General features: G+C 39.0%; 2 protein-coding genes across 3 annotated transcripts in view; one reads left to right on the top strand and one right to left on the bottom strand.

The window, feature by feature from the left end:
- Nucleotides 1–1757: 1757 nt before the first annotated feature.
- On the top strand, nucleotides 1758–7459 carry CYP2R1 (cytochrome P450 family 2 subfamily R member 1). Of its 2 annotated transcripts, XM_066320806.1 has the most exons (5): nucleotides 1758–2018; nucleotides 3828–3969; nucleotides 4259–4891; nucleotides 5879–6208; nucleotides 6800–7459. In XM_066320806.1, the coding sequence occupies exons 1-5, from the start codon at nucleotides 1758–1760 to the stop codon at nucleotides 6973–6975; spliced, it is 1542 nt and encodes a 513-aa protein (XP_066176903.1). In that variant the 3' UTR covers nucleotides 6976–7459. The 2 variants fall into 2 exon arrangements, with proteins under 2 accessions (XP_066176903.1, XP_066176904.1); XM_066320807.1 differs by lacking the exon at nucleotides 1758–2018 and having other exon boundaries at nucleotides 3881–3969; nucleotides 4695–4891.
- An 8858-nt stretch (nucleotides 7460–16317) lies between these two features.
- The window catches only part of PDE3B (phosphodiesterase 3B), an 83489-nt gene continuing 80692 nt past the window's right edge, over nucleotides 16318–19114 (bottom strand). The window contains exons 15-16 of the mRNA XM_066320813.1: nucleotides 18288–18540; nucleotides 16318–17956 (exon numbers count right to left, since the gene is read on the bottom strand). Coding sequence (XP_066176910.1) covers nucleotides 17730–17956; nucleotides 18288–18540 — 480 coding nt within the window. The 3' untranslated portion in view covers nucleotides 16318–17729. The remainder of the gene's footprint in view (nucleotides 17957–18287; nucleotides 18541–19114) is intronic.

Below are 19114 nucleotides of genomic sequence, written 5' to 3'. Positions count from 1 at the left end.
TTGAAGATAATTGTCAAATACTCTTGGCTCTCCCCCTGGTACAAGTCTATTCCTTCATTTTTAGTCAAATATTTGGACTTTTTTCTGTATCATTTTCCCTTCTTCTTGTTTTTTTCCTATACTATTTCCCCCCCTTTCCCCCCTTCAAAATGCTTGCTGCCAAAACTGTTAATCACCTTTCTTGTCTTACCAGATGCAGTGCAAATCATGATAATCTATAACTTTGGGTATTAAACACTTAAATAACAGAACACTGAAGATAAGCTGCAAAAATTAATCAAAGCAATAGTACCTCTTCCAATGTTTTCTCAGCTACTTAAGCACATGCACATCTTACATTGGCAATTTCTCCTTGGCAATGTCTCTTCATTCTTCCTCTGACTGGGGCCAACCTGAGGTCCTGAGTCTCCTACCCTTGGTGAGAATTATTTAGGCACTGACATTGAAAATACTGGTATTTTTGGTAGATATGACCCAAATATTTAGGACACCAGGCAGTATCAAAGTGGAATAAAGGATGAAGAGATAACTTGGGAGAAGAATGAAAAAAAATAAACCTCCAGCAGGGCTCAAGCCACTTCTCTGTATTCTGACAAACTTGGTAAGATTTTGATACAGGATGCTGGTATGGAAGCAGGTTATTAATGAGCTCCATCAGCATAATTTCCTCATCTGTTTAGATCTTATCAATGTTCCTAAAAAGAAAAAAAAATCTATGTACAGCTATTAAGATGAATTCAACGAGAAAGACATCTCAAGTTAGAAACACATGGCACAGAAACTGTAATGGGCCAAGGATGCTTCTGTTATTCCTAAAACTGCTTGTAACATAGTAGTGATGTAATAACAAAACCAGTGTGACTGGAAGCAAATCTGGGTTTGTTTATGAAGTGTTTCGCCAAGAATGTCACATGGCACAGCAACTGCTCCCCGACCTCTGCCTTCCCGATCTTGGCCTCTGCTGGGGCTCAAGCCCTGCTTCCTGAGCCATCATCCCACTAAGTAACAACAACCTTTGCACTTTCCGTGTGCGATCTGCAGGGACCCGCGGGCACCGCCCCGCGGCGCGCCCACCCACCCAGCGCCCGAAACCTGTGCACATCGGCCCCTGGGGATCACCGCGGCCTTCAGCCACAAGTGTCCGTGGGAAAGACACCCGGGAACTGCGCCTTCGAGGTTCCGCAGGGACTTCCCAAGGAGCAGGGAGCCGCTGGCTCCATGCTCTCAGGCGCCACGGCCGGCGGGGGGAGCGCGCAGCCAGCGCCGGGTTTCAACCGCGCCTAAACCCCGAGGGACCGACTCTGCGCGTTGATTCCTGGAAAAAGGGAGGGAAACGAAGGAACGAACAAAACAAACAAACAAAACCAAAAGAAACAAACAAGAAAAACAAACACGCGACCCCTCCCCACCCCCCCCAGAAAACCTAAAAACCCAAAAAAAAAAAAAAAAAAAAAAAAAAAAAAAAATCACACACAACCCCCCCCAAAACGAACAAACAAAAAGTTTAAAAAATAAAAATAAAATAAAATAAAATAAAATAAAATAAAATAAAATAAAATAAAATAAAATAGAATAAAATAAAAATTAAAAAAAAAAAAAAAAAAAAAAAAAAAAAAAAAAAAAGAAGAAAAATAAAAAAGCCACCCAAAGCAGCCGAACCAGCCCCGAAGCAGCGTGTCTCCTGACGCGGCGGGCGGAGCCTGCCCGGGCCGATGCTGGGCGGGCCGGGCCCGAGCGGGGGAAGCGGCGGCGGCCCGATGCGGGTGGCGGCGGAGCCGGGGGCGCGCCCGGGCGCGGCGACAGCGACAGCGACAGCGGGCAGCGGCACCTGGCTCCTGCCGCTGGCGGCGGCGCTGGCGCTGCTGCTGTCGCTGGTGGTGCGGCAGCTGCTGAAGCAGCGGAGGCCGCCCGGCTTCCCGCCCGGCCCCGCGGGGCTGCCGCTGCTCGGCAACATCCCCGCGCTGGGCGCAGAGCAGCCGCACCTCTACCTGCGGCGGCAGAGCCAGATCCACGGGCAGGTACCGCCGGCCCGGGGCCCGCGGGGGCGGGGAGGGCCGGCACGGGCAGCCCGGGCATGTTTTTTTACTTCCCCGGGCTGGGGGAGCCGGAGGATGTGCTGCCGGCCCCGGGCGGATGCTGCCGGCAGCGGGAGCGGGAGCGCGGGGCTCTGGCGGAACTGTGCTTCGAAATACCTTCAGCGCGATGTTTGAGATACCTACAGCCCGCTAGAGTAACTGTGTAACAATTATAGTTTTTACAGTTATAACTGTATAACAGGATCGCTCTTCTTTTTCTTTCTCTTTTGGTACTTTCTTCTATAGTGGGCGTTTCTTTCCGTCAGTCAGTTTTAAGCAGCCAGTCTCCTCTTGCGGGCTTTCGTGTAAAAGTCAACTCCGAGCTAGATCTAACGTGTTTTGGTAATAATAATAATAATAATAACTAGTCAGTGTTCTTCAAGTAAAATACTAGATTAGAATGGAAATAGGAAGGGGAATGTGTTGTCAAACACACCAAGCATTTAAACAGCCAGTCTCCTCTTACGGGCTTCCTAGAAGTTAACTCCGAGCTAGATCTAATGTGTTAGATCTAACATGTTAGATCTAATAAAAATAATAATTTTTAAAAGTAAATGTTCTTCAAGCAAAATATTAGGAAAAAATGGAATGGAAACAGGAAGGGGAATGTGTTGTCAAATACACCAAGCTTTTTACTTGCCTGGAATGCTGTGTGGAGGTTTAGTCATCTGCTCTGAGAAAGGATCCTGCAGAGTTTGAGGGAACATGGAAACAGCACACTAGGATTTGGGAGATTCTGGAAAAATACAATCAAAGAGTCTAAAAAAAAACTATGGTATAGAAATAAAGATAAATAACCTAGACCAAAGTACACAAAACTCACAAATGGTTTGCAGAAATATACTAGGAGTACTAGTATGCATGATCTTCTTGACACATAAAATGAAGAACCATTATAACAGGGAAAATACCAAGTTTGCTAAAATAAAATAGTCACAGACTCATAGAACAGTTTGGGTCGGAAAAGACCCTTAAGATCATTGACTCCAACTGCTAACCCAGCATTGCCAAGTCTGCCACTAAACCATGACCCCAAATGCCACAGGTACACAGCTTTTAAATGCTCTTCCAGTGCCTGACAACCCTTTGGGTGACAACCCAGTTGTCACAGAATGTATAATCAGGCTAACGCAGTTTCATATTGTGGAGGTCACCAGCTTTGACATGGAGAAAAATCTAAAGATTTGTAACGGTAAAAATACAGATTTCTAATGCCGAGGGAATGTGTGGAAAGGGAGCTAAGGTTTCAGTCTTGACTTAAGGCTCGGTTTTAAGTTTTAAAATGTAGATTGAGATTTTAATATTTTTATTTTTAATCCTGTATGTGCCTTCTGCAGGCTGTACTGTACCTTTCTCCAAAGCACCTTGAGCTAACCACTTGTGGAAAGGGGCGCTGGGCCTAGCTGGGCTCTGCTCTCGGTAGTTGCCTGTCACCTTGGCTCTCACTCCTTCCTAAGGACTATGTGAAAGTGTCCCCAGTCCTTAATTTGGAGAGCTGGTTTCTTTAGGTGCCCAGCAAAGCACAGAATGTAGTGTGGGCTAATTAATTTTACCTTTTAACGAAGCAAATTAGCTCACCCCAGACTCTCCTGTGTAATGCCACCTCTGGTCACCTGTGTGCCCTCCTGAAGGTTATTCAACTCTGCATTTCGCATTGATGTTCAGCGTTGCTTCACTTTTTCATTCCTTGTGCTCGAGATTGGGTTGTAATAGCATTTGACATTTTTATTCCTTTTTTTTTTTTCCCCAAAGATCTTTAGCCTTGATCTCGGGGGGATATCTGCTGTTGTGCTGAATGGCTATGATGCAGTGAAGGAATGCCTCGTCCATCAAAGTGAAATTTTTGCAGACAGGCCGTCTCTTCCCTTGTTCAAGAAGCTGACAAACATGGGAGGTGAGTGCTAATGTCTTCTGTATAAAAATGTCATTTTGGTCCCATAGATGAACAAATCACATGAAGCATCTCCTTTAGCCATTTTCTCTACTTGATGTCCTTTGATAAAATGCTTGATGCTTCTTTAAAGATATGACTTGGAAAGGATTGCCACTCGTGGACTACGTTCCATGGCAAAGATGTCTGAAATATTTTGCCTCATTTCTTGTCTTGTTGAATAATTTTATTATCTTATGGGGGAAGAAAAATAAAGCATTGCATAAAATACTGTGTCAAAATATTTTTTCAGGCTTACTGAACAGTAAATATGGCAGAGGATGGACAGAACACCGCAAATTAGCTGTAAATAGCTTTCGAATTTTTGGATATGGTCAAAGGTCCTTTGAACACAAAATTTCAGAAGAATCTCTGTTTTTTCTTGATGCCATTGAGACATACAAAGGCAGACCCTTTGATCTTAAGCACTTGATAACAAATGCTGTTTCAAACATTACTAATTTGATTCTTTTTGGAGAACGTTTCACATACGAAGATACTGAATTTCAGCACATGATTGAGATTTTTAGTGAAAACATTGAATTAGCTGCTAGTGCTTCTGTATTTTTATATAATGCTTTTCCTTGGATTGGTATCTTGCCATTTGGGAAACACCAGCAGCTGTTTAAAAATGCAGCTGAAGTCTATGAGTTTCTTCATGAGCTTATTGAACGTGTCTCTGAAAATAGGAAGCCTCAGTCACCTCGACATTTCGTAGATGCATATTTAGATGAGATGGATTGCAATGGAAAAGACCCAGAATCTACATATTCAAGAGAAAATTTAATTTTCTCCGTTGGAGAGCTCATCATTGCTGGAACAGAAACCACAACAAATGTTTTAAGATGGGCAGTGTTATTTATGGCTCTTTATCCAAACATTCAAGGTAAGAAAATTGACATTTTGAGGAACCGATTTGCTTTCCTATTGCAAATTTAAAATGCTTTTACAAAGTGGTGCATTGATCCATAATCATCACAAAAAAAAAGCTTTGTATATATTATTCTATTGTATCATTTACCAGATATACTATGGACAGAGGTGGAAGGCAGACAAAGAGTATATCAAAAGTCAAGAGTCATAATAAAATTTTCACATATTATTTTGTGAATACATTTTTATGAAGCTTTAACACTTTTAAGTATTTCTAATATATTTAAGTTTAGCATTGTGATGCATGATCTGCTGTTGGCAGATGTACTAATCTATGTAGTTAATAAATAATAAGAAAATGTAATTAAATATGAAAGTAATAAACTAAATTAAAAACGTACAAGTGTCAGCAAAAATGTAAATCAGGTTGTGGTTAACAATTTAGGTACAATTCTTAAGTGCCCCAGTTCACAACAGATTTACATATGATGGACAGGAATAGTTATACTTTTGGAAGGACAGAAATGGCATTTAAAAATGAAAGATGGGTTACAGTCATTCTGAAGTAAGACAGCAATAGATGCCTGAGTGTTAGCCCAGACATTTTGAGAAGTTTGGATTGTAGAAGTGAACAGTTCACGTTTCTGGTTTCACTGACTTCACTTTTCCTGCCAAAACCTCAGCAGTGCTTGGGTCAGTTGGGGCTTCCAGGATTTGGAGGAAGGCAGGCCCAGATAACTTGGAAAGTTACTGTTGGTACTTTGACCAAAAAATATCACTCTAATATCAATTTCCCCATTGTTTCAGAATGGGGATAATAACACTAACCAGGGATAGGAATATAGATTCTAAATTGAAAAGCTGGTAAGCTACTGTTTTTTATATAAGGTACATCACCTTTCAGTATTCTTTTAAAATGTGTGTATATACACAAATACTTTAGCTTAAATTAAAATGTGAAGGCTATTACAAAATAAACCTCAGCTTTTATTCCCAACAGGCCAAGTTCAGAAAGAAATCGATCTTGTCATTGGCCCAAACAAAATGCCCACCTTGGAGGAGAAGTGCAAGATGCCCTACACCGAGGCTGTCCTGCACGAGGTCCTGAGGTTCTGTAACATAGTCCCGCTGGGGATTTTCCATGCAACTTCCAAGGACACTGTTGTGCGTGGCTACACGATTCCTGGAGGCACCACAGTCATCACAAACCTCTACTCTGTTCACTTCGATGAAAAGTACTGGAGCAATCCAGAGGTGTTTTTTCCTGAGAGGTTTTTGGACAGTAATGGGCAGTTTGTCAAGAAAGATGCGTTTATTCCTTTTTCCCTAGGTAAGAGCAATTCTTTCCACTGATCCTTTTCACAAATCCAGAGATGTGTAAAGCGTAAGGGATGGCAAGAAAGAGACAAAATTATATCCTCAGTTCTGATTTAAAGATGTCCAGTATAATTCCATTTAAAGATACCCAATATAATGTGCTCTGGAGATAACAAATTTTAGCATAGCGTATTTTATATAGATGAGCTCAGTATTACACATAAACTAATAAAAATCTTCCCTACAAAGTTCTAATAATAGCCAATTAATAATGACTGGCAGTAGATGTAATTAAGAAAATAATAAGGGCAAAAGGCTAAAATTTACAATGTCATTTTTTAAAACATCTTCTATCTAGATTGGCACTTCAAGACAAGATAGAGTAACAAGTGTATCTAAATCAGTTCTACAGAATTGGTTTCAATGGCATTTGTGAGGAACAAATTCTCTAAAATCAGTTTCTAAGTTATCACCTATCCTTCCTACAAAATACTACCCTCCAGCACTCCTAGAACACAGAAATGACCATTCCTGTTCATCATAAGAGCGAAAACGCGACTGAAGGTATCTTAAATCTTTTTAATACCTTTCTATTTCAATTCAGGAAGAAGACATTGTCTTGGAGAACAGCTGGCTCGAATGGAAATGTTTCTGTTTTTCACCTCGTTGCTACAACGATTTCATCTGCATTTTCCTCATGGGGTGATCCCAGAGCTGAAGCCAAGATTAGGGATGACGTTACAACCACAGCCCTACCTCATCTGTGCCGAGAGACGGTGAAGGGAAGGGCTGAGGTGGGCAGCTGGAGCACACTGCTCCAAGATACAGCTCAGGATCCACTTTGCCTTCTAGTCCTAAACCTGTTCAAGCCACAGTAACAAAGATTTAAAGGACTATTCATTTTTTTTACTCGGTTTTCAAAGAAAAAAAAAAAAAAACCAGAGCTGAACTAAAGGTGTGGAATGCATCCTGTATGAATTGAATGTTTTCACTCCAGAAGACTATGTTCAATCTAACTTCTGATACAGTTTTTAAATATTTAATTACTTAGCAAGCCATTTTACTTTGAGAGAATATTTTCATAAGCATGGAGAATATGGTTCAAAATGTTTATGCTTGAACTCATCCATGGAAATATCGTTTCCATTATTCCAGCTAAGCCGTTCTTTATAATTATCCATTAAATTTTCATAGTTAAAAGGACTTTAAAAGGTGTCTATTTAAATATCTGTAACCAAGAATAAACTATATTTTCCAGCCTTGACAGATTGTCTATCAAAGCATTTTAATCCTTCTTTCTCCTTACCCTGTCTTCCCAGTTGATGATAATTTTCTAGTGAATCAAATAACTGTGAATTCACTTTAAAGGTCTTTTATGGCTTGCATCTCACTTAGCATCATACTCAAAGTGTTCAATTATTGCCATCCTCCTGACAATCACAGGACTTTTTTTCTCCAGTATATTGCATTTCCAGAAACCTGTCCTCCACTGCCTCCCAATACAAAGTACTATGTAATGATTAATCTCTGCTTAAATAGTCGGAAAAAGTCAGTATTTGTGTTAGCAGAGTCACATGCAACCATACTTCGAGTAAAGAAAATAGACTCCTCGCCCTTCTGACCAGAGGGGAGACTTTTTGGGGAGGGCAAGCACAATAGGATGGGGAGAAACAGGTTTTAAATTAATTTTAAGCACAAAGTTTATGTGTAAGGGCTACACTTGACTTCTGCCAGCTTCATTTATTTTTCTTGCCAGCTCTTGCTTTGTGGTTATTGGTAGATAAAGATTTGTGCCTGCAGACCTTGCAGAAGCAGCTGAAACTCCAAACACAGTATTTAGTCCCCTCTGTGGGGGGAGAGAGGGCCTCAGGACAGGGTTCAGAACAAAACAAGCACGCAGCTATTTAAGGACAGGGCTGAGTGTTTGACCTGACTTTTTACACAGTGCTGCAACTTGGAGCTGCAGGAAAGTTGAAAGGCAGGAATTGGCGTTTGTCTGCTGACTTGATGTTTTTAGCTTATGCTGAGGAGAAATACCTCCTTTCTTTTGAAAGAGCAAAAGAGAAAAAGCAAAGAGAGCTAATACAGTCCACTCACATAACAGCCCGTTGACTTCAGATGCAGCAGGTCCAGATTATTTTACCCACACGTCTCACAGAGAGCAGCTCTAACACAAGTTCCTGTTTCTCTGAAGAGGCTGGACAAGCTACTCCACTTCCTGAAAAAAGTGCCTTTTGTAGAGAAGATTTAAAATTCAAAAAAAGAGAGGAAGGAGGCAAACCTGATTGCTGTGCGTTGGGCACACCAGGAAAACTGAATAAACCACTGCTAAGCCATTGGCAAGCAGTGGGGTCAGGAGTCATGATCAAGGTTTTTCTGGATACCAAGAAAAACTTGGGTAATGCCTAAGGAGGAATTGTGGAATCTACTGAACTTAGGTGCCTTCAGTATGAAAGAACCTTGAAGAGTTCAGCACTAGTTTTGGACTCATGGCACTCCTCCCTTTGTTCCCAACCCTGTACTCTAATTAGTACCTAATCAGAGTTTGTTTAGTACCTAATCTTGCTTTCTGGGTTTTAAGAACTCTAGGCCATCCTTTGGTTGCAACATGGCTCAAACAATGCTAATTGAAGTGGGGGGAGGATTAAAAAGCATCAAGAACCAGTTCATGCAGTTCTTTGAACCATGCTCAAAATGCAGCTGACCAGTTACAATTCCCTTTTGCTGAGGTATTTTGAGATCTAACTCCTGGCTAGTCTTTAATCCATTTAATGAGAACCATATTGATTATATGTCGTTCCGGTTTCTAAATCAAAATGCCTTATAAAAGCCTCAGAATATCAATCCAAACTTTTACCATTATCTGCCAACTTATGGTCTCATTTAAGCAATCAAATACGTTTGACAAACTGTCTCTTCTCTAAATCTGTATCAGTATTAGTCATATTTACATGTTTCATTCTCTACCAACTTTTTCATTATTTTCCCTCTGACTTAGTACTATCCTAATGATCCAATTTAATAATTTGAAATATTGACATAATAGAAGTTTTTCCTAGTCCTCTGGAACCTCTCCACTGTATCAACATTGATTACAGTAGCCAGCCAGATGTTCATCATAATTTCCTGGTGGGATGCTCAGATAATTCCAGCTGAAATACCTAGGACAGATAGTAGCTGGCTGCTATTTAACATTGTTTTGGGATTAAAGGTTGATATATTAACCAGTGTCACTGCTGCAAGAGCTGCAGTCAGAACCACCATAGTGTCTTAAAGACTCCTTTCCAAATGTCCAGCCTTACATTTAAGTTTTTGGGTTGTTTTTGGCCATGTCAGCATCCCCAGAGACTGAAAAGCATGTCATATATGACACTGAAAAAATGCTGAAGAAAAATCTCATTCATTGCCACTTAATTTCCTGAACTTCCAGCACTTTCAGTGATACTGATGAACACATCCTTAGCCTGAACCTAATAAATGCAGGAACTTTCATTAATTAATTCATTCAGAAACTAACATTCAGAAAGTTCAAGAAACATCACTGCTTCTCTGAAAGTCAATAGTTTAAATTTACTGAGATATATTTTTATATGTATCCAGAATGTGTTTAGCCTGAATTGAGCTCAAGGGTTTGTGCAAGCACTAGACAGTAGATGAGGCAGATTATGTCATCATGAAGAGAGCAAGTTCATGGGAAAAGTAGCAAGCTTAGAGACAAACACAGTAAAAAATAGCAAAACCCCTTTGAAAAGGGAGTGACAAATAGATTGTGTAAATTTAGTTACAATGCATTGGATGTAAAAACATAAAGATTCAGGATAAACGGGGGGGAAATCATAATGGGGAAGATTCCAGATCAGAATTTGCATTTGGCTGAGAGAGATGGACTGATGAAAAGACATGGCCAAGATCAGAGGACTCTTCAGTAAGAGTTGGAAAGGAGAACTCTAGGCATAAATTGGTCTGTGAAGGTACTCACAGAAGGTTAGTATGTGTTTTCATACCAACGAGCTGTCCTGGGTGTTTTTTTGGCACTGGGCCTGATAATTCAAACCCTCTGTCTAATCAAGATCAAATTAAACTACGGCTCTGGAAATCTTCTGCCTTCTTCTGCCCTTTCATAACAATGTAAATTGGGCATCAGCAGATTCTCCCCATTCTGGATTATCCCTTCAGGCATTTTTGAAGGTTGTCAACTCTCTCCATGTCATTAGAATTAGGCAGGACCCACACTCAGCGTGGTCATTCCTTCGGAAGACTGCCAGGCTTCAGGAGACGTTACATTTGTTACATTCTTCCGAATAAGTAACATTCCAAATAGATTAAACCCATTAAAATAATGGGAGCATATCAGGAATGTGCAAGCTAATCCAATATCTTGCTATTACTGCAGCAGATGGCTGCTTGCCAAAAATTTTACATGTGATGTAGACCGGCCTATAGCAATATTCCAGAAAACAGAATAAACTTAGTGTTTATTCTGCTGCTGTTTTCAGGTGCTGGCTTTCTTTTCTCCACTCATGAAAAAAAAAAAAAAAAAAAAAAAAAGAAAATATTTTTAATTTATGTAAACTAGGATTCATGAAAAGCATGAAAAAAAATATGTATTTAAGAGTTTTTTACATTACAGTTAATTTGTGCAGATGCTTATCCACATTATCCACATTAGCCTACAGACAACAGGATTCACTCATCCATGTCTCATGGACATTTATACCCTCACCAAAACAAGGGGATAAAGGATGCCTCATTGTTCAGGTCCCTCACTAATATAGATAATAGAGGTACAGGTTCACACAGTAAGGAATGAAAGTTAGGGAATAGAATCACTATGGATAAAACATCTGAAAGAATTCCAGTTATTCTCAGGTAATAAAAAAAAGTTTTCTCTCTCCACAGGCATCCCTGTTTAAGGAGTCAAAATGCCTTTTTGGTTCTCTTCAACTTACACAATAAGCTCAATTTAAAATAATAATAATAATAGTGCTCAACATGCACCACAGCAGAATTTTATAAACCTAATTTTTCCAGGAAAAGAATTGATACTTACAACCGCTCTTTAGCTTATATAGTTTAGAAAGTTGGTTAATTGCCTTTTTTTTTTTTTTTTTTTTAGCATAAAGTTGTTTTATAAAGCCACTTCAAGGCATTTTCAGATCTTATTCCATTTCATTTTACATTTTGTACAGACACACCATTTCTCTCACAAGGAATGTACAGTCTAAACTGCCACACTGTAGAGAGAAATGCAACATAGCTTCATGTTGCGTTCACTTTACCACAAATTGTAAGTATAATCTATGAAATGTTCAAGCTCTTTGTGCCATAATGAACTTCATGATTATACAGAAACTGTAAGAATAATTCATTTTTGATTGGAATAAAATTTAGTGCTAAGAGCTAAAATCCGTCTAAAAATCCCTACTCACTTATATTAATTCTATTCCTAAGTATATGAATTACATCATCTTCTAAAGCATCCAACACCTCCCAACGTCTTAAGTATGCACTTCCTTAAGATCTAGAAAGGCCCACATAGCTTGACAAATATTTAAAATACAATTAGCTTTAGCAAGCTAGCTTTAGATAATAATATTTTTAAAAAACATTTTGGCTACTGTCTCTCCATTACTTCACAATATGACAATTAGACAGATTCTTATCTCTGGCTAAGGTTCAAATCCTGTCTATTTTTTCAAGAGGATTCTAGCTCTCTCAACAAATGAAAAGACTCTTTCTGGTGGGAGATGGATTATGGGTCAAACACTTTTAAAACAAAAAGGTTTTAATATTTACTGAAATAAAGGACTTGATGCCTCCAGTTCTTGTTGTTTGAATGTCATTATTTCTATAACTGTGCAGACTTTCTTCTTGGTATTTAAAGTTTCCATATCAGACCTCTACTCTAGTCCTAGCATTTAAAAAACAGGTTCAGAGAGGATCTCAGTAAGTTATGCAGTTCACTCATTTGGTCCACTAACAGTTTTACTAAAAGCTATTTTTCAGACTTCTTTTTTTATTTGCAGAGACGTGCTTAGTAGCCCAAGACAATCTATTTCAGTGAGTCACAGCCTTTTCAATCCTTAGACAATCAGTCATGTTTGAGCCTTGCAACCCAAAGGTGTTACTTCTTGTCCTAAACACTATAAACACTGAAAGCATTATTCTGATTACTCTTTGAAACAGTCTCACAAGGTAACCTTAGAATAGCTCACTCAAGTCTCATTTTCTGTAGACTAGGAAAAAAAAAAATCTTTTCAATTAATTTTATCTTTCTCCTTCTCTTCAGGCCATGTCATCAGTCTCACTGGGCTGTACTGTAATTCTTCAATCTGTCTAAAGGACAGGTGTTTTTCCTGGGGGTGTGGCACCTGAAATTAGAAACAGTATTTTGGTCAAGTCTTGGTAATGATGAATTGAATTAAATTATTACAAACCCATTCTCAAAGACAGAGGGGCTTACTTATCCCTTACTTATCCACTTCTTTGACTGAAGGAAAGCTCAGTTAATATGAGTCAGATAAACTGGCAATACTACAGATTAATAAATCCTAGTAGGATGAATGTCAGGATAAAAGAAAGGGGCATGCTAAGCCCATTTGAGTGACTATATATAGGAGCAAGTTTTCACATCTGACTGGCACAGGGGACAAAATCTGCACTCTGCTCCTCATCTGCAATAATTAATGTCAACCCTATCCTCAGTATTTTTGGTATGATACCTGCATTTTAAGCTAAGCATTACCTTTTGTTTCATATGCAATTAAAATGAAGATATTTTGATCTCATTCAAGGTGCAAAGGGTTCTGCTGATCCAGAGAGATGAGTCAGAAGTGACTCATCACCTGTTTTTTGGCAGGATGTTTAGAACGTGGACAAATCACAAGGTGAATGGTAGAGATCATTTCAAACACCGTGGTGTCTCACCAACATTTGCTGGGTTAGTTAAATATTACCTTCCCCCCCCACCCCCCAAAACCTCACAGATAAACCAGCAGACAAAAGGTTTCACCTCACTAGAAGATTTTCACTCTATTAGATTCCACAGAATCTGTGCCAGGTAGCACAGCCTGTGCAGTAGAACCTACCACCAGTTGCTACCACCTGTGATCTCTTGAAGTCCAGAAATCAAAAGATGATCTCGTGGTGTACAGATTCCAAAAGAAACCTTCCTGCCAAACATTTCTGGTTGTGTTGCCCTTTTTAAAGGGTGTCTGAAGTGTCACACAGAACCAAGTAAATGTCAATCACTTACATACCTAAAGCCAAGTGCAATGGAATGTTTATCCTGTGGCAGCTTAGTTCATCAGCTTTCTTTCCTCTAAAAATGTGTTATTCCTTCTCATTAAGCAGAGGACAAATAAACTGATTGCTTATAGCCCTATTAAATGAAGATCAGATAGAGAGCAATTGTGTTCTTCTGTCAGCTTCATCTCTGAGAATCCACAGTATAATTTTATAGCAAGTTAAAGACTTACTTCAGAAGATATCAAAAGGAAAATTCCTCACTGGAAAAGTGAAAGTAATTCATTACTTCATTTGCCTTAATAGAGACATGAATGAAGCAGCACGTTGTCCAGAGACACAATTCTGAAGAGAGCTGGAGGAAAAAAGCAAAATAAATACTGTCTTGATCGTTCCTTTTGTACCTCATTTAGTCAACTTTGTATATTTGTTTTCTCTCATCTAATCTTTATTGGCCAATGAAGGATCAATTTCCTAAAAGTGTATCACAGCTTAAGTTGTGATAATTGCATCATCATTTCCATTACCATTTTCATTTCTTTTCATTTTTAAAAAAACAACTATTCTGACTTGATAAAGGCATACTGTTTCTATAGTATTTTAAATACAAACTGGCCTGAGACAATAAACAGTGCCTCTCTTCTGAATATCTTTAGTATATTTGTGTGTCTGTGCCATCCTTACCTCTTCTTTCTAGTTCATCCAGGTTAATTCCATCCTTTTAGTCTAAAACATCTCTCAGACTGGGATTCCTGCTCCCACACTTACTAGTCTATGAGACACTTACAGTTCTGCAAAAATCAAATTATTTTGGACAAAAGGGGAAGTGCTGCCCATGTGAATGTTGGTGCCAGAGAACCACAGGATGGGGCAAGCTGGAGGGAGCACAGTGGTCATCTGGTCCAAACTCCCTGCTCCAGCAGAGTCATCCTAGAGCACATGGCACAGGATTGTGTCCAGATGGTTCTGGAATATCTCCAGTGAGGGGGACTCCACACCCTCTATGGAAAATAACACACCCTGGATTACCTCATATTCTGTCTATGCTTTCAAAGGATCCAGCAGCCGAGATCCAACCGCATCTACACCAGAAGCAAGCACCACAGCTAAAACTTTGAGCTCTGGAATTCTGCTAACTCCTTTTGCTGATTCACCTGCCACTGGTTGTGGCTAAAACTGGATGCAAATACAAAGAAATGATTCTATACACAGAGCAAGTCAGGCCTTACACAAACTTTGTTAGTCTAGACTTACCTGGAGCGATGCTACACCATTCCTTTCTTTTGGAATCTTACACTCACCATTTCACTTTGTCATGGAGGAAGAACTCACAAGAAGAGGTTCCAAATTATTCATTTTTACTGGTTTAGCACCTCCTTCACATCCAGAGGGCTCCAGAAAGCACAGAGAGAATTTTGTCCTTACAGAAAACTTGGTAGGTCTAGTTCTGTGTGCATGGGTGCAAGTAATCCAACAGACATTGTAAAACAAGGCAGTGAGAAAATGGGAGATTCAAACCTGACAATATGATACAGAAAAGTTGTATTCTGCATGGTATACACTTCAGTGTAGGCTAATTTGGTCCACTTCTTGGAAGAAAAAAAAAAGGAAAAAAAAAAAAAAAACGGAGAAAAAAAGAGGTAGTATTGCATTAGAAAGTGTTTCAAGTGGTGTGTTCCTTTGCATAGTTTTCAGCACTACTCAGCATCCTCTGGTAGCTGTGAATTACTGAGGTATGATCACAGATTCAAGAATGATATGCCTTTTATGGAAAGATGTTATTCTGGACAACGGCTCAATCAGCATTGAGAGGACCCTCCATTACCATTTTTGAAAGATTTAAGGCACCTTTAGTTACAGCCACATGCACTTGTACAGTTTGTTAACTTTTTTCCAGTCTTTTCCCTTTGCTCTTAGAGTAACCATTAGTCACACACTGTGCACACATAAAAACCAGGCATTTTAAAGTGGATTGAGAACACGTTCATAATTAAACATATCTTTGAAGTAAGCTATTGCAACTTGGAAATATCTAATTGGAAATACTTATTAGCATTATAGTTTATTAAACACTGAGATTTGCTGCTTGTGACTGGATTTTAAAATTGCTTCAGTATTCCTAAAGGGTTTAAGAGAAACCTGAGATAAGAAAGTTGCTGGCAAAGATGTCACCACATCTAAGTCCTACCAATGCTCTAGTAAAAATAAAATCTTAATTTTTGCCTTGTTATACTTCTGTTATTTTTAAAATAATGACATTTTAAGGGCAAATAAAAATGGAAACTTGTAATGTAAAATAATATAACAGTAACTTTAGGCAAACTAATTAGTATCATTTTTTCAGACAAAGTGAAATGATATTAAACAATATTAAACCGATATTTTATGTACACAAACACACTATCTAAATACAAAATGCTGAGAATACAGCATTCTGAAAGAATCAGAATTTTTCTAATCTTCACATTATCTGTAAGACAAATATACTCCCAAAGAAATGTAAAATACAGGTGTATGACCACTAAGTGCCAGCTTCAAGAGTGCAACATTTTATTAACAACAGAAATATCTGGTTGAACGCTGCTCATGTTACAAAAAAACCCCTGCAGTGATAGTGATAATGGCAGCAAAGGGGAATTTGGCACTGAAGATATAGCAAAAGCACATTTCAGTGGTCTTTTAAGTGCATCCAAAAAAAAGCTTATTAGTGAAAAACGCAAAAAAAAAAACCCTCAAAAACCAAACCTTTTAGTTATTAAAACTGGCCAATGAAATAGCAGAATGAAAATCTATGTAAAATAATGTAATACAGTTTACACAAGGTTATCTTTTCTTTGTCCAAGTCAATTGATGCCAACACAAATATGCTGAGACACATTTAGAAATAGCACACATGCATGTGGGTTTTATTCAGTTCAACTACACAGCATTTAAAGGTTTAGTACTAAAAGGAGCACTTTTAAAACTAGGCTTATCTGTGGCTTGCTTACCTGTAGCCTAATTTATGACTTTTTTTTGTCTGTTTGTTTACAAATTAGACCTACAATGGTAGTGTTTCTAAAAATACATTGGGGTGGAATGTGCAAGTTCGTTATTTTAAAACTCAGCAATCTAAAATGTAGTACAGTACAGTGATTTTTATCTTGTATCAGGCTTTACATAAATTTCCACCTTCTGGTTTCCATACGTGTATTTCAGGATGTACATCAAACTCTAAGGCAATAAAAGCTGTGTCTGTGATGGAAGAAAAAGTGTGGGGCAAATTAAAAAAGCTATCTTGAAACAGCAGTTTATGTCTTAAAAAAAAAAATCTTTAATTCTCCTAAAGCTTTACATACAAAGAATAAATGAGATATGATCTTATTTCCTTAAAATTTAATATGGGAAATGGGTGCAAGATAAAAATCTGTGATGTGGTTGACTTGTTTTTAAATGTGAACCTGAGTAAGGGCAGGAAATACAACATCATTTATGACTAAAAGAATAAAATTCCTTCATAATTTAAGTAGCTGAACAGGTTTTTAATATTCTACCACAAAACAGCAAGGCAACAGATGAGAATGGCCTTGTATTCAATGAATTATCATGAACATCCACTGCAAACCTGAATATTTTCTGCAAAAATAAAACATCAGATTATGCACAATAATAAAAAGCATCAGAAATAGATGCACCTGGATTTTCTTTCCTCTTTTTAAACCACAAATATCAGAATTCAGCATTTATGTCACAGTCCTTGAACAGTTGCTCTGAGATGACTACATGAAGCACACTACTGCACTAGGTAGACACCCCACAACAGGCTTGCACTGCAGCAGTAACATAGTTTTCATGTAGGCACAGACTTTTTTTCTCGTTCATGTTCAAAAACAACATGAAATAAGCAACTCAAGACAACATTAGGTTTCATCCTGCGGTTCCTTGTTAGCGATAAGTTCTTGCCACTTTGGTAATCAAAGTCACTGAATGTTGTTTTTTTTTAAAAAAAACTGCAGGTACCTCAAGGAAAAGAAGAGTTCCATATTCAGCAAGGCAGCATTATATCAGGATATTTTATACCAACTAAGGCATAAAGAACTTTGCATCATGGTATACAATACTCAATCTCTGAACAAAGTTCCGTATTCTGCGTGTGGAGAAAGTGCATAGGAGTGGGATTCCACCAGAGCAAAAAGAATCCTCTCACAGTATTAAGGCCTTTCGATTTTATGTGAACTGCATCAGGCTGAAGTCAGCACAGTGGGGAAAAAACATAGGCTGTCATCACACTGGACTCCACTGGAGTTCCCTTAGCATGTCTTGTCTTCTCCTAATTGTCGCTCATCATCTTCATCAGCTTCCTCAATAACCTGAATGTCGTCTGCTTGAGGTAAAGATGAGATTTCAGTCAGCAGTTTGGCTCCTTCTGATTTGCTTTTTTCTTCCTCTTCGATCATTTTCTTCCATATTTTGTGATTTTCACCCAGGTGGTGTATTAGCTGGCAAAATATTCGTCTACCTTTTTTTCTTTGAGCTTCTGTAAAATGATAAGCACATTGGATTGTTTGACATTCCCAGTAATTGTATTTTACACGTACAAAACCGATGGCGCATTGCAAGCAAGGTCTAAATTTGAGCAAGCCACATGAATGATTATTTTGAATATTTAAACAGTGGCATGGCAAAGGATATCAACAGGTTTCTGTTTTAAATTGCAAGTGTCCTGGTAGCAACAAAATCTTTATTAAAAGAGGAAAATTTATGAAGCAGCGTAATAGCAAAATCGACAAGATTTGTACTGCACAATTTCAACTGTCACTGCTATGTCTGAAGGACAACTAAGCACCAACAGAAGCACAAAGACTTACTTAAAATAAGATCATCTTCCATTTCTTCATCATCACTCTCTAACTGTGCACCATCATCATCCTCAGTGCTTTCTGCATCCTCCTCCTCCTCCTCATCAACCCACTGTCCTGGAAGCAACCCAGCTGCGTTGTAGGAATTGCAAAGGGGGCCAACGATGTGAGTGATGAAAGATTCCTGCAGTTTTGCAAGCTGGGGAGAAGAACGATCCATGAAGGGGCTTATAGGTAATCCAAGACTTGCTTCCTCATCACCCTGAAAAAGAAATGAATAAACTTACCACGATTTCTCACAAAATTTACTGCAAATTCTTATTTTAAAAGTTACTTTTAATGAACTGAGTAAGCTCCAGCTTCCTCCCGAGGGGAAGTGCATGGGAAGGCACTGATCTCTCCTCTCCAGTGAGCAGTGACAGGACCCAGTGGAATGGCACGAAACTGTGTCTGAGGAGGTTTAGGCTGGATATCAGGAAAAGGTCCTTGCCCTAGAGGGTGGCTGGGCACTGGAACAGCTCCCCAGGGCAGTGCTCACAGCACCAGCCTGACAGAGCTCAGTAAGCATTTGGACAATGCTCTCAGGCACAAGGTGTGATTTTTGGGATGTCCTGTGCAGGGCCAGGAGTTAGGCTTTGATGACTCCTGATGTCCCTTCCAGCTCAGGATATTTCGTGATTCCATGAACCATCACACGGATTATATCTTCTTACTGGGGAGAATAATTTTACAGACTAAGTGAATGAAAATGTAATTAGGCCAGTTTAAAATAAAGGCCCATGATGGCTCAGACTTGCACAGTCCATAATCCTTCCTCCAGCTTTGCTTGTTCTGGA

The sequence above is a fragment of the Sylvia atricapilla genome, chromosome 6, assembly GCF_009819655.1.
Source record: "Sylvia atricapilla isolate bSylAtr1 chromosome 6, bSylAtr1.pri, whole genome shotgun sequence".
Lineage (NCBI taxonomy): Eukaryota > Metazoa > Chordata > Aves > Passeriformes > Sylviidae > Sylvia > Sylvia atricapilla.
The sequence above is the reverse complement of the archived record's forward strand: the minus strand, read 5'-3'. Positions and strand labels throughout refer to the sequence as shown.